The sequence below is a fragment of the Polyodon spathula genome, chromosome 4 (genome assembly GCF_017654505.1).
Source record: "Polyodon spathula isolate WHYD16114869_AA chromosome 4, ASM1765450v1, whole genome shotgun sequence".
Lineage (NCBI taxonomy): Eukaryota > Metazoa > Chordata > Actinopteri > Acipenseriformes > Polyodontidae > Polyodon > Polyodon spathula.
This window is the reverse complement of record NC_054537.1, coordinates 85,944,234-85,963,462: the sequence shown is the minus strand read 5'-3', so window position 1 is coordinate 85,963,462 and position 19,229 is coordinate 85,944,234. Positions and strand designations below refer to the sequence as shown.

General features: G+C 37.4%; 3 protein-coding genes across 7 annotated transcripts in view; 1 reads left to right on the top strand and 2 right to left on the bottom strand.

Annotated features, from left to right (window-relative positions):
- The first annotated feature begins 840 nt into the window (after positions 1-840).
- On the top strand, positions 841-10,307 carry LOC121315021 (protein lifeguard 1-like). 2 transcript variants are annotated; one of them, XM_041248874.1, is made up of 10 exons: positions 841-965; positions 1,778-2,098; positions 2,451-2,529; positions 6,877-6,930; positions 7,323-7,413; positions 7,783-7,820; positions 8,047-8,134; positions 8,638-8,727; positions 9,815-9,862; positions 10,079-10,307. In XM_041248874.1, exons 2-10 carry the CDS (start codon positions 1,807-1,809, stop codon positions 10,226-10,228), a joined length of 930 nt encoding a protein of 309 aa, XP_041104808.1. In that variant the 5' UTR covers positions 841-965; positions 1,778-1,806; the 3' UTR covers positions 10,229-10,307. The 2 variants fall into 2 exon arrangements, with proteins under 2 accessions (XP_041104808.1, XP_041104807.1); XM_041248873.1 differs by lacking the exon at positions 841-965 and having other exon boundaries at positions 1,708-2,098.
- A 20-nt stretch (positions 10,308-10,327) lies between these two features.
- LOC121315022 (GATA zinc finger domain-containing protein 1-like) lies at positions 10,328-13,182 on the bottom strand. Of its 2 annotated transcripts, XM_041248876.1 has the most exons (5): positions 12,759-13,182; positions 12,392-12,514; positions 11,772-11,831; positions 11,495-11,678; positions 10,328-11,090 (listed from the first exon to the last, which is right to left on the bottom strand). In XM_041248876.1, exons 1-5 carry the CDS (start codon positions 12,942-12,944, stop codon positions 10,900-10,902), a joined length of 744 nt encoding a protein of 247 aa, XP_041104810.1. In that variant the 5' UTR covers positions 12,945-13,182; the 3' UTR covers positions 10,328-10,899. The 2 variants fall into 2 exon arrangements, with proteins under 2 accessions (XP_041104810.1, XP_041104811.1); XM_041248877.1 differs by lacking the exon at positions 11,772-11,831 and having other exon boundaries at positions 11,495-11,663.
- A 1,572-nt stretch (positions 13,183-14,754) lies between these two features.
- The window catches only part of LOC121315020 (ankyrin repeat and IBR domain-containing protein 1-like), a 65,962-nt gene continuing 61,487 nt past the window's right edge, over positions 14,755-19,229 (bottom strand). For all 3 annotated transcript variants that reach the window (XM_041248871.1, XM_041248872.1, XM_041248870.1), the window contains exons 18-20: positions 18,777-18,888; positions 18,115-18,248; positions 14,755-17,748 (exon numbers count right to left, since the gene is read on the bottom strand). In XM_041248871.1, coding sequence (XP_041104805.1) covers positions 16,963-17,748; positions 18,115-18,248; positions 18,777-18,888 — 1,032 coding nt within the window. In that variant the 3' untranslated portion in view covers positions 14,755-16,962. The remainder of the gene's footprint in view (positions 17,749-18,114; positions 18,249-18,776; positions 18,889-19,229) is intronic.

Below are 19,229 nucleotides of genomic sequence, written 5' to 3'. Positions count from 1 at the left end.
ACTCAGAAATGTCTTTATCAGACAATGTGGGGAAGCTATAAAAAATTATGGTGTTGAATTTAAATCAAGGGAAGTAATGTTAAAACTTTACAATGCATTAGTAAGACCTCATCTAGAATATTGTGTTCAGTTCTGGTCACCTCGCTACAAAAAAGATATTGCTGCTCAAGAAAGAGTGGAAAGAAGAGCTACCAGAATTATTCCGGGTTTAAATGGCATGTCATATGCAGACAGGCTAAAAGAATTAAATCTATTCAGTCTTGAACAAAGAAAACTACACAGCAATCTGATTCAAACATTCAAAATTCTAAAAGGTATTGACAATATCAACCCAAGGGACTTTTTCGACCTGAAAAAAGAAACAAGGACCAGGGGTCACAAATGAAGATTAGATAAGTGGCATTCAGAACCGAAAATAGGAGGCACTTTTTTACACAGAGAATTGTGGTAGTCTGGAACCATCGCCCCAGTAATGTTGTTGAAGCTGACACCCTGGGATCCATCAAGAAGCTGCTTGATGAGATTCTGGGATCAACAAGCTACTAACAACCAAACGAGCAAGATGGGCTGAATGGCTTTCTCTCTTTATGTTTTTATGTTCTTATATACATTTAAAGTGCACAAAAAAGAAATCATCGCCAAAGTGGTTTCTTGAGAATTATTTTGAAATGTGATATATGTATTTTGCTTAAATAAATTAATTTCATTTCATGGTTACTGTATATTACAAGATAAACCGATCCCTAAACAGGATACATTTCCAGGTGTGTTTATGGTTAACCCATAAACCCGTTATCACTGTCTGGTTGTAGAAACCAAAGGACACTGGAACATGTGATATATCAGTGACACTCAATAAATAAGTTAGCATGAGTAACAGTACAGCTTGGTACCCTTGAGAAAGTATTCTACCTCAGGTCTATTCCATTGTAATTTTCTTGAAAATATCAGTTGCCCCACATAAGGTAAGCTTCTTAATTATTTTTTTTTTCTTATTACATTTCAAGTTCCATAGTGTTCAATAACAAACTTGATAGATTTATTTGAACTGATGTTAGTTTCTCTTTTAATTGTTCGTTACAGATTCACATAAGGAAAGTAACATTTATTTATATAAAAACGCAGAAGACAAAGACAATTGAGAAACATTTTAAAATAACTAAAACATTATTGCTTCTATACAGTTTCTTTAAATACTGTTTTACAGGAAAGGGGTCAAAGTCTTGTTTCCAGGGAAACCAGGCAGACAAAAATCAGACTTTAGTCTGAATGGATTTTTCACAGTAAATCTCATTTGCATATAAGAAAATCCATTTCAGTTAATTAGGGATATTTTTCTGCTATTTTAAATTAACAATTAGCCACAAAATAGTAATGATTAAACAACCCAAAGAAAATGTCTTATGAAAAACCGTAACATTGCTTGCTTTTAGTGGAGGATGAGGGGTCTGTTTTCCCTATGAGACTTGGCTTTTAGTCACTTTATTTTTTTTATAGGTACAGTAAAAAAAAAAAAAAAAGTTCTGGTAATTTTTTTTTTTTTGGAGGTGTAAAAACAAACCTTAAATACATAAGCAAAGGGAAAGCAAGCTTAATTATTAATTTCCGCTGTAACAACATGGCACATTTATCATTGGTATCAGGTTATAAATAGAATAGTATGATGTATATCCATGAATAAAAACATTGACTGTTCTATGTCAAATGTTTGTTGTTGTGTTGAAAGTGGTTTTATCGTTCTGTAGGAAACTTATTACTTGTTTTGTTGCCCCTATAGGTACAGCAACTTCCCGAACACTTTTTGAAATGGAGAACGTCTACAGAGAACAGAAAGATCCAAGCTACAACCCAGCTTACCCACCCCCACAGGCACACCCTGTATACACTCCACAATGGAGCCCCCAGCAGGAATACCTTCCTCCTTCCTACTCAGGAGCCAGAGTAGATTCTGGGAACCTTGCTTCTGTCTCCCCAGCGCCACCAGGGATAGGATTCACAGGGGAGTTCTCACCCCCACAGGAAGACCCTCCACCAGAGTACTCGAACAACTTCGCTGATGTACCACACAATGTTTTTTCTGAGAAGGCCATTAGAAGAGGTAAGCAGGCTTCTTTTTATCTTCCTCAGGTTTTTACGCTAAAGTTCAGAAACAATAATAAATCGAAGGGTGTCCAAGAAATACATACTATCCCATGGTTTCCTCCTTTTTTTTATAATTCACCTGTCCTTTATTCCATTACCAACCAAATACAGTTTTCTGAAAACTGAAAGGTATTTCCATTACCTTTTTTCATTTTCCAGAAATATAAATAGGTAACTGTGAAATTCTGGGATATCACCCAGGACACCCCTCTATTATGAGATGAAACAAAGTAAAAAGCACATTGTGGCTATTCCCTTTAACTGTGCTATACAACTAATGATAACAAATTTGGTTTTATGTTCTACAGCCTTTATCAAGAAAGTCTATCTAATCCTGATGGCTCAGCTAATAGTTACTGTTGGTTTCATCTGCATGTTTGTGTACTGGTAAGTGCAGGCTTTGCGATGCTTTAAGATATTTATATAGAAGAATTAGATTTTTTAGGAATGTCATTTTGTTGGTAAATTACACTTTTTTAAATAAATGCACCATGTATTTTGGTATTAAGATTACTATAGAAACTGTTGTTTGAGATGGAGGCAAGGAGGGAGTAAAACCAAGGCAAAGTCTACCTGTTGCTAGAAAAATGTAGAAAGGGATTTTTTTTTTGTAGAAAGGGACATGCAAGCTACAAGTTTCAGGCAACTTTATTACAAGCAACTGTATCAAAGGACTGTTGATTTTGTAGAAGCAACGTTATGTCATACCATAAATCGGCCAAAGAAAGTGATATAAAAAGTCAGGTGACTAGCTTCTTCGCAGGCAAAAAAAAAAAACATAGAAAAATGGTGGAGAAAATGAGTGTGAAGCCAGTGTGGGATATTGTGAGGGAGACTCTATCAATTTTTTTTGGCCATAATTAGGAATTCTGTTCAAAGTAATATAATACAAAAACTATAACAATAATTACATTTCAATTTCTCTATTTACAATTAGTTTTATTTACATGTTTAGTTACACAAAACAGAAATTCAAGCCAAAAAATAACAAATGCAGAAGAAATGATGAGGGTAATGGTAAATATTACTAATACAATAACTTTTTTTTCTGTATTGTAGTAGCCATGGGTATACATCTCTGCCCTTCTTTGAACTTAAATTTAATGTTATGGAGTCCTTGTCTGAGCATCTCATACAAACAACTATACCTTGTATAATATTGGGGAATGTACAATAACGTTAGTTTATTATCATAACCCTGGTTCCCTGAAATAGAAATGTAACCATTACCGAATGGTATTTACCTCCTAAAGACCCAACATCTGAATAAGGGTAACAGGCTGGTGAGCGGATAGAGGCCCAGAGACAGACTACAGTTCAAAAAAATACTTTTATTAACAAATAGAAACAAAATAAAAGGGCACAAGGACCAAAACAAAGGTATTTAAACACAAATAACAATGCACAAAGCAAAACTTACAAAATAAAGGTTTCCAGGCTGGGTGATGCCTTCACTGGACCAGAAAATACAAAAAAACAGAACTGCAAACCAAAAAACAGCAAGCAGAACCATCCACTTGCTTCTTCAACTCCCTCCTCTTCCCAATGGGAAGCTGAGGCCTCCTTTTATGTCAGGTGGCTGGGTGCTGATTGATAGGTCAGTACTGTATACCCAAGCCGTCGCAAGGGCAAGATTGACACTTGACCGGAATGCTACAAGGCTAAACCCAAGCTGTGTTGTAAGGGTCGCCTGAGAAGCCATCCTTAACACTCTAGTTCCAAAGCCAGGGTTTTGAGGATCCACGACATTGTCTGTAGAACCTAGTAAAGCTATGGGGGTAGCCCATACCAGTGCATTCCATGTCTTTGACAGATGCCCACAAAGTTGCCCTGCCCCTGGGGGAATGGGCAGTGAGCTTCACTGGAGGGGGCAAGTTGGCCAACTCATACGCGGTCCTGACTATCTGCTATGTATTTGGACAGCCTCTGTTTAGACAAGGCTTTACCATGGTACTTCACCCCATAACAGACAAAAAATTGTTCAGAATGCCTCCAACTTTTTGTCCTGTCAACATAATACACTAGGGCCCGCACTGGACAGAGTGTATGGAGCTGCCGCTCTGTCAGACTGGAAAGGAGGTGGATGGAAAGCTTACAATTCCACAGACTGGTTGACATGAAATGCTGAGATTGTCTTCGACAAAAGTGTAACCTTTGTCCTGGCTTCTGAAAAAGTGAAGAAGGCTTTCGAAATTGAGAATGCCTGCATTTCACTTACTCGCTTTGCGGAGGTGATTGCAAATAAGAAAACCGCTTTTAACTATACAAATTTCAGCTCAGTTGAATGCAAGGGCTAATATGGAGGCTTCATGGGTGCATCGAACTCCATATTAAACCTCCAGCGAGGAACAATATCCTTCATAGTTGGCCAAAGCCTCCAAGCTCCTTTCAAAAATTGCCCTGCTAGTGAGCTTCTGGAGTGGCCAAGTCAATTTTGACATGGTAAGCTGAAGTAGCTGCCAGATAGACCTTTAAATCAGAGTTCAAAGAGAGGGCCACGAGGGAGCACGTGGGGAGTACGCTGGGCACGTTCTGGTTGCCGCTTCTCTGTTTGGTTGATTTTTTTTGCCTTTTTAGTAGTCTTTACACTCAATTTAGTTTAATTATTATTTTATTTTTTTTGGTAGTTGGTTGTCTATCTGGTTGTTTGTCCGTTTGCCCTGTCTAGCGTGGTTAACTGCCTTGACTGCTGTCTCTCTCCCTGGCTGTCTCTGGTGCTACCGGCTTGGACTGTCGACTTTTTGCACGCTGCTACACACCTGGACTGCCGTCTCTCTGCCCGGCTGTCTCTGCTGCTGCCTGCCTGGACTGCTGTTTTTCTGCCCAGCTGTCTTACTCGCCGCTGCAACCTGCTGCTGTTACCTGCCTGCCGTGATTGCCCATCCTGGGTGCTGGCTGGGTGTTTCCTTATGGGTTGTCGGTGGTCACTGCAGTCTGTGTTGTTAGTTCTGCTGCTCTCTGTATGTGTGGCCTGGCCTTTGCAATCCCTCGTCGCTGGTGCCTTGCTGTGAGGAGTTCTTGGTTTTGCAGTGGCTGGTTCTGTTGCTCACTGTTTTTCAACTGTGGATCTCTGATCTCTGACCCTCTCGACCTGGTCTTCTCCACTATGGTTTTAAGGTAATCTCCCTCTCTACTGCTGCATTATAAACAAAACTTCACTCTTGCTCCTTTTGCTTACTCAGGTGCTTTACCAATTTTAATCCTCTTGGATCATAGTATGGCATTTGACATTGTAAATCACGAGATCCTACTTGATAGATTAATGTGTTTATTTGGCACCTCTGGCACTGCCCTTAACTGGTTTAGATCACATCTAACAGGACATCAACAATTTATCTCCCAGGGTGGATTTAGTTTTGAGGTTAGGCAAGTAATTTCTGGTGTCCCACAAGGCTCTATCCTCGGCTCCCTGTTATTTAGTATTTATATGTTTCCCCTCGGCCACATTTTAAAGGTCTATGGCATACACTATCATTTTTACGCAGACCATACTCAAATCTATATTAATTCTAAACCTGTTAATGTTGCTGCTACTGCCTGTATCTCTGGATGTTGCAAAATTTTTTACACCTTAATTGTGACAAGACTAAAGTAATGCTGTCAGGTACTACCTGCCATCTAAGTAAAACCAATACTTTAAATCTGTCTGTTAATGGAACCATGCTTGAGTTCAAAAGATCACACCCACATTTTTTCTAAGATGAAAAATGTGGGTGTGATTTTCAATCCTGGGTTAACTTTTGAATCGCATGTGCTGAATACTGTCAAGGTTTCATTTTTTTCACCTTAGCAATATTGCCAGACTGCGTCCCATGCTTTCTCTACCTGCAGCTGAAAAACCGGTTCATGCTTTTTCTTTTTGTGTCTAATAGTATCCTCATTAAAATTTAATTTGTTCAGAATTCTGCAGCCAGAATTTTGTCTAAATCCCACTCAAGAGATATCTTGGAGGCCTTGCACTGGCTGCCTATCAGGTTTAGAATCGATTTTAAAATTTTAATGCTGACATATAAGGCTCTTCATGGGTTAGCTGTTATGGAGAACCAGGTGAGACTGTAGGTCGATTCCTGAGAGGCAAAGAGATCTCTGCTCTCCGGAAACTCTCCCAAATAAGGCTCAACACCTTGGGGCGAATGGTACAGTTTCGGTGACTGTATCATGCGTCGGTATAGTATGGTAACGGTTCAGAACTGGGACGGTACCAGGTCGGTACGGTACAGCGAAACCAGAATGAGAAAATAAATATTTTTCTTAACAAAATAAAGTATTATCAATTACTTTAATTATACAAACCGTCTTATAATTTTTTTGTCTGAAGCCAAAACGAGAATAAAATAACTATAACCAGAGCTATTGCAGCCTTACGTTGCTTAATCCCTGGGAAGGAGCGACTTGAGCCACTGGGTTCACGTGGGGCCACAGTGGGACGTAACAAACAGGCTGCAGTGCACAAATACAAGTAATTAGTAAAACTAATACAGCGATTTTTTAAAATTTCACATATAATTTGTGTAAAAACACAATTCATGTGAAAATCTGTTGTAGAAAAAGTAACAAGTACTCATCTGAATAGGCTCTCCTGTGAGGTCAGTTCTTGAAAGGAAAAATGGCACCTAGATCTGTGCAGTCCTTCAATGGCGGGCATGACTACGTCACAGGCTTGGCTGAGCAGCTTTGTTACATTTCATACTTGAAAGGGAACTTGTAAAATTTAAAAACACCTTTCCATTCTAGGGACACACTCAAGCACTGGGTATGGAAGAATCCATGGTTTACCTATACCTTGTTGTAAGTATTAGAAATAATAACTACCTGGATATGTTTAACATATTTCCTTTCCATGCGTTGAAATGTAGAAGATAATGCACAATAGGGAACAGATCTGTTTCCACTTATAGCCTCCAAGTTTGTAAGTTTACAAGGAATTGTCAAGGAAGGTTCAGTTAGAGGTATGAGGATATATAGAAAATTGTAATAATCTGTTGTGACGAAGAGTGGAAAAGATGTCATAATGTATTGTCTGAGTAATACAATTCTTTAAAGCATGCTTACACAATCAATTGACACAATGTACTGACATTTTTGGAATTATCTATGTGCATTAGCAGAATACTGCCAAGGTGTTTTTTTTGTGGTAAATATCCTTGCTTCCAATAAGTTTTTTGCCTCTTTTTTTTCAGTCCTGTGTTATTTGTTCTGATCATTATCTTGTCTTGTTTTGAAAACGCCCGCCGGAAAGTCCCCTTGAATTTCATTTTCCTTGCACTGTTTGTAAGTATGTGTTCTGATCATTTCTGTACAGGGAGGTTTATAAATTGATTTGACCTAATAACAATTTTATTTACACTAGGGTAAAAGTACTTCTTGGTTAGGAGAACCAATTGGTGTGAGTTGTTTGTTTATATATATATTATATATATATATATATATATATATATATATATATATATATATATATATATATATATATATATGTTGATATTAGGTTATATTGACAAATATTGACTCTATAAATAAAAGCTATCAATAAAGAAGTGGCAGGGGAAAAAAATAAACTTTAAAAGAAATGACAAAATCTGTGTTTAGAAAGCTCAATGGTGCTATAATGATACTCCATACTTTGTGTTTCTTTCATTTCAGACTGTTGTTGAAGGTTTGATGCTTGGGGCTACAACAGCGTAAGTGTATTCTAATGTCAGCCACAAAGAAGAACATCAGTGAATTTACAATTATCATCAATTATCCCTTAATCTTGCTAGTTGTGTCTCCTTTACATTTTGCCCAGCATCCACCAGTATGTTTTTGCTTACTTTTCTATTGTCGAAGGTCAAGAAGTTATTGCAATTTAAAAGGAAAGCATAGACTGTAGTTCACTACATTTACATGCCATTTTTTTCCTTTTAGTTTTTTCACAGCTGATGCTGTGATGTGGGCTGTTGGAGCGACTGCATTTGTATGTTTTGGATTGTCAGTGTTTGCAATGCAAACCAAAGTAAGTACCGTTTACTGAAAGGGGAGAAAAATGGCATCAAGTTGAAATACAGAAACAACTTTTCTTCACCTTGTGGCCACTTTATTAGTAACCACTAATAAACAAAGCAGGCAAACCAAGAAACAAGGATGAACAGTATAAAGGGACAAAACCAATAATGTCATGTGATCAACTGTGCTAAAAATAAATAAATAAATAAATAAAAGCCTAGTTAGCTGTTAAGTTGTTTGTGGGAGCAAGAAATAGTTTGAAATAAAAGTACTTAGAGGCTAAATAAATTAGAACACATCACTCCTTTAAAAATCCTGCACAAAAATAACTAAAAACATTGAAATTCAAATACAAATCCATCGACTGAGCTGTTGTTTACTGGTCATTTACATTACAACTTAATATTTGTTAATACAGTTCCTTGAGGAGGCTAAGAAGGTACTTAATGAACCCTGTTATGGCTCTACAGAGCTAGTTTCACTCCATCACTGTCATTTCGGATTTGATTTCAGGTGGACTTCACCAAAGCAGCTGGAATAATTTGGGTTATTTGCTTGTCACTCATAACATTTGGAATACTCTGTGCAATCATTCGGAGCCGCGTAAGTATTTTAACTTTACAAGTTTAGTAAAATGATAGTGAGCAGGAGCCAATATCATTTTGGCTTGTTTATTTCCCAAGTCAAACAGAGTGGTCGTCTTTCTCAGACCTCTCAGCATTCCAGCCAGTGTCTTACCTTTAGCTTCAACTCCATACAGCCCCTATTATTTTTCTTTAGTTAGTTCCTGACTCCTTGCACAAGTTGTTGGTGGCTGGTGAGTTGTCTTTTTTTTTTTTTTTTTTTTTTTTTAATCGTTCATCTGTTCCCCATGCTTGCCAAATCTAAATAAATCCTGCTACCCTGGTGGACAGATGAATACATTTTATTATTATTATTTTTTTTATTTAGCCAGGAGATGTACCTATTGAGACAGAGGCTTTGTTACAAGGGGGTCCTGGAAAACAACAAAAAAGACAATTACAAGCAACACAATAAAAAACATGTGTGGTTCAGACTTAATCAGCATCATACAGATATCAAAGAAGAGAATAAATAGGACATATCTATTTGTTAATGTGGACTGAATGAGAAGCATTGGCAGGAGGTTCCAAACATTTCCCAAATAAAGTCTTTATAACCAGCAAAAGAAAAATGATCACATTCCATCTTCATATTATGATGGAAACAAGGACATGTTTTCGGCAGCTGATTTGTCAAAGACAATTCTCCCAAACGTGTCCGAACCCTAGTAAGAGCCAAATGAACAGAATCCTGAGAGCATAAACTAGAACCAATGCTTGTCCTTTCTACCAGATCACTCAAGTAAGGTACCAAGCCTTTAAAAACCTGAAATACAAAACCATACCAATGAAAAGCCTCAGATTTGTAAGTGGGATTCCCACAATGATGTGCCAAAAGGGAGAAAACCCAATAAACACAGATTAACATACAGACAAAAACTTAGCAAGGTAACCCCATTCATTCACAGATACATTCACAAACAACTCCGGACCAGATTGGTTCAGTTTTGGAACTGGGAAAAATAATTTAAAGGGATGTAGGAATTGAAAAATTAATACAAAATCTGAACCTTCAGAAGAAATCGATCGGTATCTGATTTTTCAGTTTATTCCGTTATCTATTGCAGTGGCTGCACATAGTTTATGCTTCCATTGGAACGTTGATCTTTGCAGTTGTAAGTATTCATCCATCAAATATTTTAATATATGTTTTAATATTATTGTTAACTGTTACAGCTTGTAGATTTGAATGTATAACCTACCCAATTAACTACAACTTCAAACACTTTGTCGTAACAATTTTATAAAACTACATTGTCAACTTTTAAATATTTTTGTTTGAATATAAAAAAATAGCCTTTCAATTATTATTATTATTTTTTTTTTTTTAGTATCTGGTTATTGACACTCAGTCAATGCTGGGAGGAAATCACAAATACAGCACAAGCCCAGAGGAGTATGTGTTTGCTGCACTGAACCTGTACCTGGATATAATTAACATTTTCTTGTTCATCCTACACTTAATAGGATTAAGCAAATAATGCCTACCAAAAATCTAAATCAGAATGTTCAAAATGAGAATGAAAATATGAAAATGAAAATAATGAATCCTGCATTATAAATAAAGGACACAAAAGATATTTAGACATTTTGTATTTATTTACAAATAAATCTCTTTCTGAAAATATCTAACAATTAAGAGAGCAGTTGGGTGAATAAGTCCTGGGCCCCTTCCTCTGCTCGTAAAACTCTATTACTGTAGCAGTACCGGACACTTCTGGTTAGTACATTGATATATATTTGTAATTTCAACTTATTCAAATGTTCTCATAATTTATTGTATTCTATTCTGTAATCCAACTAAAGGTACCAAACCTTACAATGTGCCATCTCTGCATTCTGCCATCAATAGTTTGCAAACACTGAAGCCTAGCTTTGTATTCTGCTATCAGTGGATTGCAGGCAACAAACAGTGAAAGTGACATCTTTGTTTGGGACAAGAATGCATACTGTGGCTATGCAAAAACAACCTGGCAAAGCCGTTTTATTTATTTACATCTATGTATTTATATATTTGTCATATCCTCAAATTATCATTTACTAACCTTGCTTCAGTTTGCAGTCCCAGAAAATTGCAACTATTTCCAACATTTTCAATTTCAACTTTCTTATACATCAGTCCAGGCACTGAGAATACCTCTACTAAACCAGGCTACAAACTGTTTCCAACAGATTCTTTGATTGCAATGGCAGGCATGGGTCCAATGTGAGTCCATATGTAGCCCTTTTCAGGTCGAACTGGAATGGTAGGAAAGGGACAAGATCGAGACTTGAAATATTCAGAAGGGGCGTGGCACACAAAGTCCAAGTACTCCATTTTTCTTGGAAGGTCCTCCTCTGGTCCTAAGAGATGCAATATGTCACAGAAAAGGCTGGTGACAAGAGAACAGGCTAGAGAAAAATCATCATAGCACAGCGTATCACAGATTTTCTAACAATCTCTCAGACTTCAATGAACAAGACAGTTTTTATATAATAGTAAGAATGTTTACTGTTTACTTATGCATCTACCATACGAGTATCCCAAACCGAAAGATCTGTGCAATCCGTGACCACCTGTACTGTTACAGCAACTGATCAGCTGGGATTAAAGGCACCACTAAAATGACCTGAGTTCAACTTTTTTTATTCCAGTCAGCTATTTTATAAGCAACCTTGGAAGCTCACAGCATTGACCCGTGTTGATAACAATTATAACATGCTGAAAGCATTTTGATTTCTTTGTTCTTTTTCCACTCTACACTCACCGACTATATAGGTAGCTGGATCAAACTGGTCTCTGAGGCTGGCCTGGGTGGGAATGAGCCATGTCAGGGCTGCACTCTTTTCACAGTACTGATCTTGAACAAACCCCCGGATCTGGGCGTAGTATGGCTTTCTATCCTCTTCATCGGTCACTTTGATAACATCGCCAACCTGGTAATACACACCCTGGTACAAAGAGAGACCAGCGAAAGCAAGCCTGTATCAGCCAATGCAGATCAATTCAATTGGAATTTAAATATTTGTGACCATTATCCTTACCTTGTAAAACACTGATTCAGAAGTGATTATTGTAGATACAGGTTCTGGTGCTTTAATTGGCTGAAATGCACAAATAATTAACAACAAAATGTAATTAATTAAAAAAAACAAAAAAAAACACTATTTAAATGTATCATTACCTGTCATATCACCAGGGCTCATCTGCACTGGTTTGCAAGCTTTTAACCTAATCTCACTGACAGAACAGAATACGTGACGGCAGCATATCACACAACACTGCCTGTTACAAGTACATACATAAATCAAGAATTGAAAGCCACCTATTACACATGTGGCTACAGGTGGAGATGCCACTCTCTCCTTGTCTATGCTGCAATGCCTAGGTAGAACATATTTTAGGTAAGATTGGTGTACTCTAAAAACTTAACCCCAATCTTCCCAGTTGTGTGGCAAACTTAACTATCTTACCATACTTTAAAAAAAAAATTGCAATGAATAATCTGAGGAACACTCACATAAACACAAACAGTCACCTTCATCGACCAGATTAAGTCTAGACCAGATTTTAATTTAATTCGGCAGAGATGTTTGAGAAACATGCTGTAGTTTTCCAAAGATCTTTGCTGACAAGTAATAAGAGAAACTGATTAAACCCATACGTTTTTAAGTTTGAATACATGCCGTCTGCCTTTCCCTTTGGTAGAAACTTTCTTCTCAGAAGCTGGGGCCTTGTATTTAGTGTTTCTTAATCGCGCTGACCGCCTATGACTCTCTTGTTTCGACTGGGGAAAAAAAGAACATTTATTTTTACACATAGCTGCTCAATGTCCCTGTGAATTAACCCATTGACCTAGTTTGATATTCATATAACAACACATAGACAGGCACTATCGTATTACACACAATACTAAACACACTTTAAAACAATCGCTGGACGCATTTTACCAATCAATATTTAAAGCAATAACGCAGTATTTGGAAGCAAGCGTAGCAATTTATACAGTAAGGCAGCGTTTGTAAATGTACCTGTTTTCCGCCGCCAGTATTTTGTTGTGCTATGGAGGCGGGTGTTCCCGTGGCGGCACTACTATTGCAGTTAGCGCTCTTCCCTGTACAGTTATTGCACAGGATCTCGCCCTGCATGCCCTTCTTCCACATAGAAGAGGAATTGGTCTTGCAAACGCTACAGCAAGGCTTCAACCCTAGGGGCATATTTGCAAATCAAGAGCACAAAACCAAATTCAAAAGACTGCTGCCTGTAAATAATGCCCCAAATAACGTCACTTTCTTGTAGCAGGGTCAAGCCATGATTCAATATCCCTAAACACAGCGATCTTTTACGGTCTTAAATCTTTTTTTTTTTTTTTATGTAGGTGTTTAAAGAATCAGAATGTAAACAAAAACAAACTTGAATGTGTCACACACACTACAGCGCCGGAGCAGAAACCTATTACCCCGGAAACAGCTTGTGATTGGTTTTTCAAACAATCGAGGAAATGTGTTTTTGTTGGCTGACCACGGCGGCTAAATTGAGCGAGAGCGACCCATTGCCGCTTGGAGGACTAGATTACACAAAGCCGAAATTAATTATTGAACTAGAAATCTAAGATCGTGCACCCCATACTAATCATACTAGGAGTATAACTTAAAACCTGTCCAACTTACTTATTGATGAATATTTATTAATATTTAAACATTAAACAGAAGCAGGTGTCAGACTAAAAATATTCGAGTTTGATCCCTTGATTTAAAAAGCGGACAAATGTTTCAGATACATATTTATCAAAAGGACACATTATTGAATCTGATAAAAGCTGTGTAGCTCTGCAACTGTACTGTACATCAATATCTGCACTGAAAAGCCTGACATTATAAAGCATACCAGAATTGTTAGCATGACATTAAAATCATTTCAATTGAGACTGCTGGTCTCTGGAAATGAAATTGCCATTATCACCTCATATCAGGGAGTTCAAATGACTACATTCACTAAAACATGCCCTGTTTTGTTAAATGTTTCCGTAAAATATTTCAATAATAATAATACAATGTTCTTCTTTGTATTCCCAGACACTTCTGAGGTCTCACAAGATGGTAAGGAATGCTGTATCTTATGTCTGTCAGCAGTGCTGTAGTTTCTGAAAATAACTATTATGGATGCCCTCGATGTAAAACAGTTTCTCCCTGGTCTTGAGAGTCATAAATGCCTTCATGAGTAGCTAATGAGTCGTTTGAAGATCTGCCTGATGCGGACGCTTTTCACTGTAGCTCTACCTCTGCTTCTGCTAGCTTGCCTCCCAAAGAGCAAGGATCACACACTTTCACTTTGCCGTCTGTAACAAAAACAGCTAACCCAGGCCTAGGCCTTCTTGAGATGATCTACACATTACCAATTACAAAATAGCAGCTTTGAAAGGAAAGTCTAGTAAGTGGTTTGACTATGGTTCAAGTTGCACAGAAGAAGAATGAATACATTGGATTTTTTTTTTTTTATGTTGTAATAATAATAATAATAATAATAATAATAATAATACATTTTATCCATATCTAAAATTAATATCTACTCATAATATATTCCTTATTTTTAATTGGTAAAATTATGCTACTAGTGTGAAGCTGCATTTTGTAAGAAATATTGTAAGACATTTCATTTCACTTGAAAAACAAAAACCTAAAACGGAAGGATTTATTTATTTTTTTAACTAGTCTTTACCTCTAGCTACATATCACTGAGCTACATTTTGTTATTATTTGGTTACTTGCTTCTTTGATTGTTTTTTTTTTTTTTTAAGATGTTTCAAAATCAGTATAACACATATTATACATCTGAACTTCTGCCACAAGGAAGCAGCAGAAACTGTCAATCTACAGCATTGTATTTGAAATATTTCCATATACTATATAAAAGTAAACCAGTAATCGGCAAGTGGAATTTCTTTAAAGCCAGGCTCAAGACGAAAAAAAAATTCATTACTGCAGGTTTTGAAGATGAGAAGTAAAATAAACAGAAACAGACAAGGCAAGTTTTACACAATTTTTATTCAGAGTAAAACTTAATCGATAATTTCATTAATTGGCCAGACATCAAACATTACTTACTTCCATATATAAACTGGGAATGTATCAAGTATAGACTATGAAAGTGCAAATAGCATTTCAAGCTTAAGTTGCTCTTTACAATATAAAATTAACTGGGTTACAAAATAGGTTTGCCAATTTTTTAAGTCATTTGCCATGACACATTTTAAAATTCTGTAACAAGAAAATAAAAATGTAATTTAATATGACCTATTTTTTCATGCACAGAATACTGCTACACAGAAGGAGACAATGGTTAAACTGCACAACTTAAACAATGGTTACAAAACACGAGTCCCACAAAGTTCACTAACTCCATTTACAGCACTCTTACACAGCTTTACTTTGCAAGACATAATTCAATGCAATACATTTTTTTTTTTTTGCAACTGTTTTATTTAGCAAACTACAATTAGTAGTACAGTCACACACTAATTTAGGGAAATACCGATTTTAACAGTGAAACTGAGAAAAGATTTAAAAAAAAAACTTGTCTTAAATTTAAATATTGTAAAAAGAAAGCAATAGATCCAATTAAATTTTACAGCCAAATATGCTGAAAGCTTGATTTGCTATTAAGATCAGGGACTTTCAATTGCTCATTCATAATTTAAGCCAGGTTCTGCATCTCTAGCGTTCTTCTACTATTTTAACCTCCAACATCAAAATGAATTACACACTTGCAGCTATGTACTTACACGTTATCCATTTAAATGTAAGCTTTCTTTTCAACTGTCATGCCTCAACCCAACAACCAACTTTTTTTTTTTTTTTTTTTTTTAAACAAAACATAAACAATGTTTTAATGAAATCCAAAAGAAAACATTTAACTGAAATGTTAAGAGTTAACCAACAGTGGCCAGGATGCATTTGGCTATATTCATGTAAAAATTGTATGGTATTACTCAACGTATTAAAAAAATAATAATTATCAACAGGACAAAGAAAGCCTTAAAAAAAAAGTCAATTTATTTGGACACTGATTTTTTTTTTTTTTTTGACGAACGCACCATAAGCTTTTTTTTTTTTTTTTACAGGAATTTATTTAGTCAGTATGCATGCGTCAGGAAGTATTAATGACATGTGGTAATAAATAAAATGGATTTACAAAAAGGCACGGCAATGGATTGAGTAGAGCATCTGTTAGAAGATACTGTTGCAGCTTATTTAGACTGCGAAAAACAGCTTCCTATTGCAGAGCTGCTCAAGCTTCGGTTTTCAATTTATCAATGGCACAGTGCGAAAATACTTTGCTAAATTAGGAAAGAAAACTGACTAAACTTCTAATAAAGTGTCTTTGTTGATCAATAGTGCCTCTGTGGCTGAAGTTTCTACTTTTATTTCATTGAATCAGCAACTTTGAAGTAAAATAACTTAGAGCTCGTACAGGGTTAAAACACAGCGTCACTGGTAACTATTTATATTAAAAAGGTATAAGGAAAATGTCTAATTGGTTTGCAGCAATGCAGGCACAACTTGCATTTGATAAACCTAGTGAAATATGGTTCAATTGATTACAGTTTGGCACCTTTTGGTAGAATACAGGCAGAGCTCTTGTTTTTTGTACAAATGAGACCAACCCACCTCTTTGATTGTACTTCAGATACTGCAGCACATACAGCACTACAAAGAAGCATCATCAGCTCCTGTCCAATCAAGCTGTCTGATCACATCACTCAATAATGCTTGCAATAAAAAAGACAAGAGTGGAGTGCTGCAATGCTGTTCATGTACAAAGTACTGTTTGCAATTTTATTTTAAAAGCCTAATCTATTACATGTTTGAGAACATCTAGTCTAGAGCAACATTCTTTAAATAAAACACTTTTGAATTTTGTCATCAATGAAAGTGTTTTTTTTTTTTTTGGACTGCAACTGATCAGACTTATAGTTTGCTATTATGTATTTTATTTACCCACAATATACTAGAGGACTTCATCATGGTATCCGAAGGGCTATGATTCTTTTTCTGTTACTGTACAGGAATGTCGGCAATTCCACGTTATCTTGTTTCCCTCCTACAAAGAAGAAGTGAAAAACTGTCTGTAGTGCTATTAAAAAAAGAAAAGAAAATAATCCACTGCCACTGCTGCTAATAAGCCAATCAAAGTGTTTATGATTTTACAGGTCAGCTACATCTCTTTCTGGCATGTTCAAACCAGGTGCACCTGCTCCTCCCATTCAGGCATAGTAGTACTACTGCTGCTAGGTGGATGATTGGCGCTGGGGTCACATTCCGACATGCATGTTAGACTAAGTTCAGCACTACAGTGGGTTACACTAAAGTCTTCACTTTCTGGTTCTAGATCCTGTGTACCAGTGGTCTCCTGTGAAACACCCTTCTCTATCTGGGCAGCCCTGCTACCTTCACTGACTGCTGCGGCTTTGAAGAGGGTGTGCTCTTCCTCCTGGGTCTGGAGCGCCTCCCCTATTTTGAAGGGCTCCACTTCTTTTGCAGTGCTAAGAGGCTGCGAGTCCAGGTCTGTTTCTGAGGGCATGGAGGGGATAAGTGCTATGCTCTGAGGGTTCATGTCATGAAACCAGGCCATGATGTTCCCCAGAAGGTTTGCATTCATAGAAGGATCGTGGTTTGTGGAGTCTGTGTCGCTGGAGGAGGAGAAGAGCCCACCAGGATCCTCCCTGAAACGGCACAGGTTGTCAAAGCGGTCTCCAGCATAGGGGTTGTTCACAGCCCCCAGCCTCATCAGACTGTCACCCAGTTCCAGCAGCTCGGAGCTGCTCAGAGCGGCCCTGGGGATCTCTGTGCTCTGGGGGGCTGGGTCCAGCCGGGAGGGCAGGGAAGAACCAATGGCCCCCAGTGAGGCTTCATTGTTGAGAAACTCTTGGGCCTCTCCGCCTGTGGCCAGCCCGGACTCCTGCAGTGAGAGCTGGATGGCTAGGCGAATATTCGGATCATCGTCATCAAGAGAGCTCAGAGCCTGCAAAAATACATGTTAGAACACAAGCATTATCATTTATAGAGCTTGGAAATAGAATTTTCTTATTTATAATTTTTGTTGCATAAGAAAGTGGCCTTTAATATGTATTTACAGTGAAAACCACTTGACAGAATCACTGGTTAACTGAATCAACTGCATAATGTAATAAAAAATTGCATTCAACTGTTTTGTTTTTATTCTTCTACTTCATTAAAACAGGACTAAAATAAAAAATAATAATAAATTAAATAAATATACATACATAAAACAGAGGAAAACAAAGACTCTTCACCCACAGTACCTGTACGTATATTCAGTTAGGAAGCATGCAACAAAGCAAATGGGAAAGGAGAGGAGGGCAGGTACCTGCAGCGAGTCCTGGTTTTCAGAGCGACTCACAGGGGTATAGTCATGAAGTGAAGAGGTTTGCAGAATACTCATAGAAGCAGAACTCATCATGGAGGTACCGTGCCTCCAGCTGCTTCCACCCTCCTGGGTATCTGTTAGAGAGGCAATGGTGTTAATCACCGCTCTCACTAAAGAACACATTCACGTGCCAATACACTGATAAAGTGACTTTTCCCCAAGAAACTAATAGGAGGTAGTGAGGTAACCTTGTGAGACACAACAGAAGTCTTACCATATTGGGGACAGTAGCTCACATCATAAAACCACTACAAACCTCTTGTGTTTGGGAAAGGCCAAGGACTGAATTGCGTGCATGACACCAGTTAATTACGGACTCACCTGAATACAAAAAAAACCAAGATGTACCACACATCTGTCATCTAATAAAAAATTACAATTTCCTACTATAATTTTTTTTGTACAGTATTTACAGCTGATGTATTTACACTGTTTAGTGTATGAACCAAATCAAGTATTTCTTTTAATTGCTTTAGCTCTTCTTAAAGCTTGCCTGTGCGAGCTACGCTATTTTCTGAAAACAGAAAGCATTCTTTGTTCAGATGTGTTAAACTACTGTAGGAGCGTTCGACTGTTATGATATGAAGGACCAGGTTTTGTACCTAAAGTGCTCTCGCTGGGGTCATCAGGATCTGGAGTATTGCTGCGCAGACTGTGCATGTCTCCACGGCGCCGCTGTCGGTGTCTCCTCCGGTACTGAAACTCAGCATATTCCTAAACAAACGAACATAGGCAATTTAACCTCTGCCTTTTGGTCTACAGTTAGTGATTCTACTTAGCTCAGCCCCACAGTGCTGATTATGAACAAGCTACCAAACCAGCCTGCTTACAATCAGCCCAATCAAGTAGACTGCAAAAATGGCCTTTGACCTCTCCTTGGTGTCAGGAAGCTGAAAGGGTCTCCAAAATGAAACACTCCATTTCACAAATGAAACAGGAATGTGCAAAAACCTTCAACAGCATTAGCCACGTCACTAACGTTAACCCAGAGCCATTTCAGGCATATTTATATTATTAGGAGAAACCCTCTAGTACAGTTTTGGTATTATGCCTGA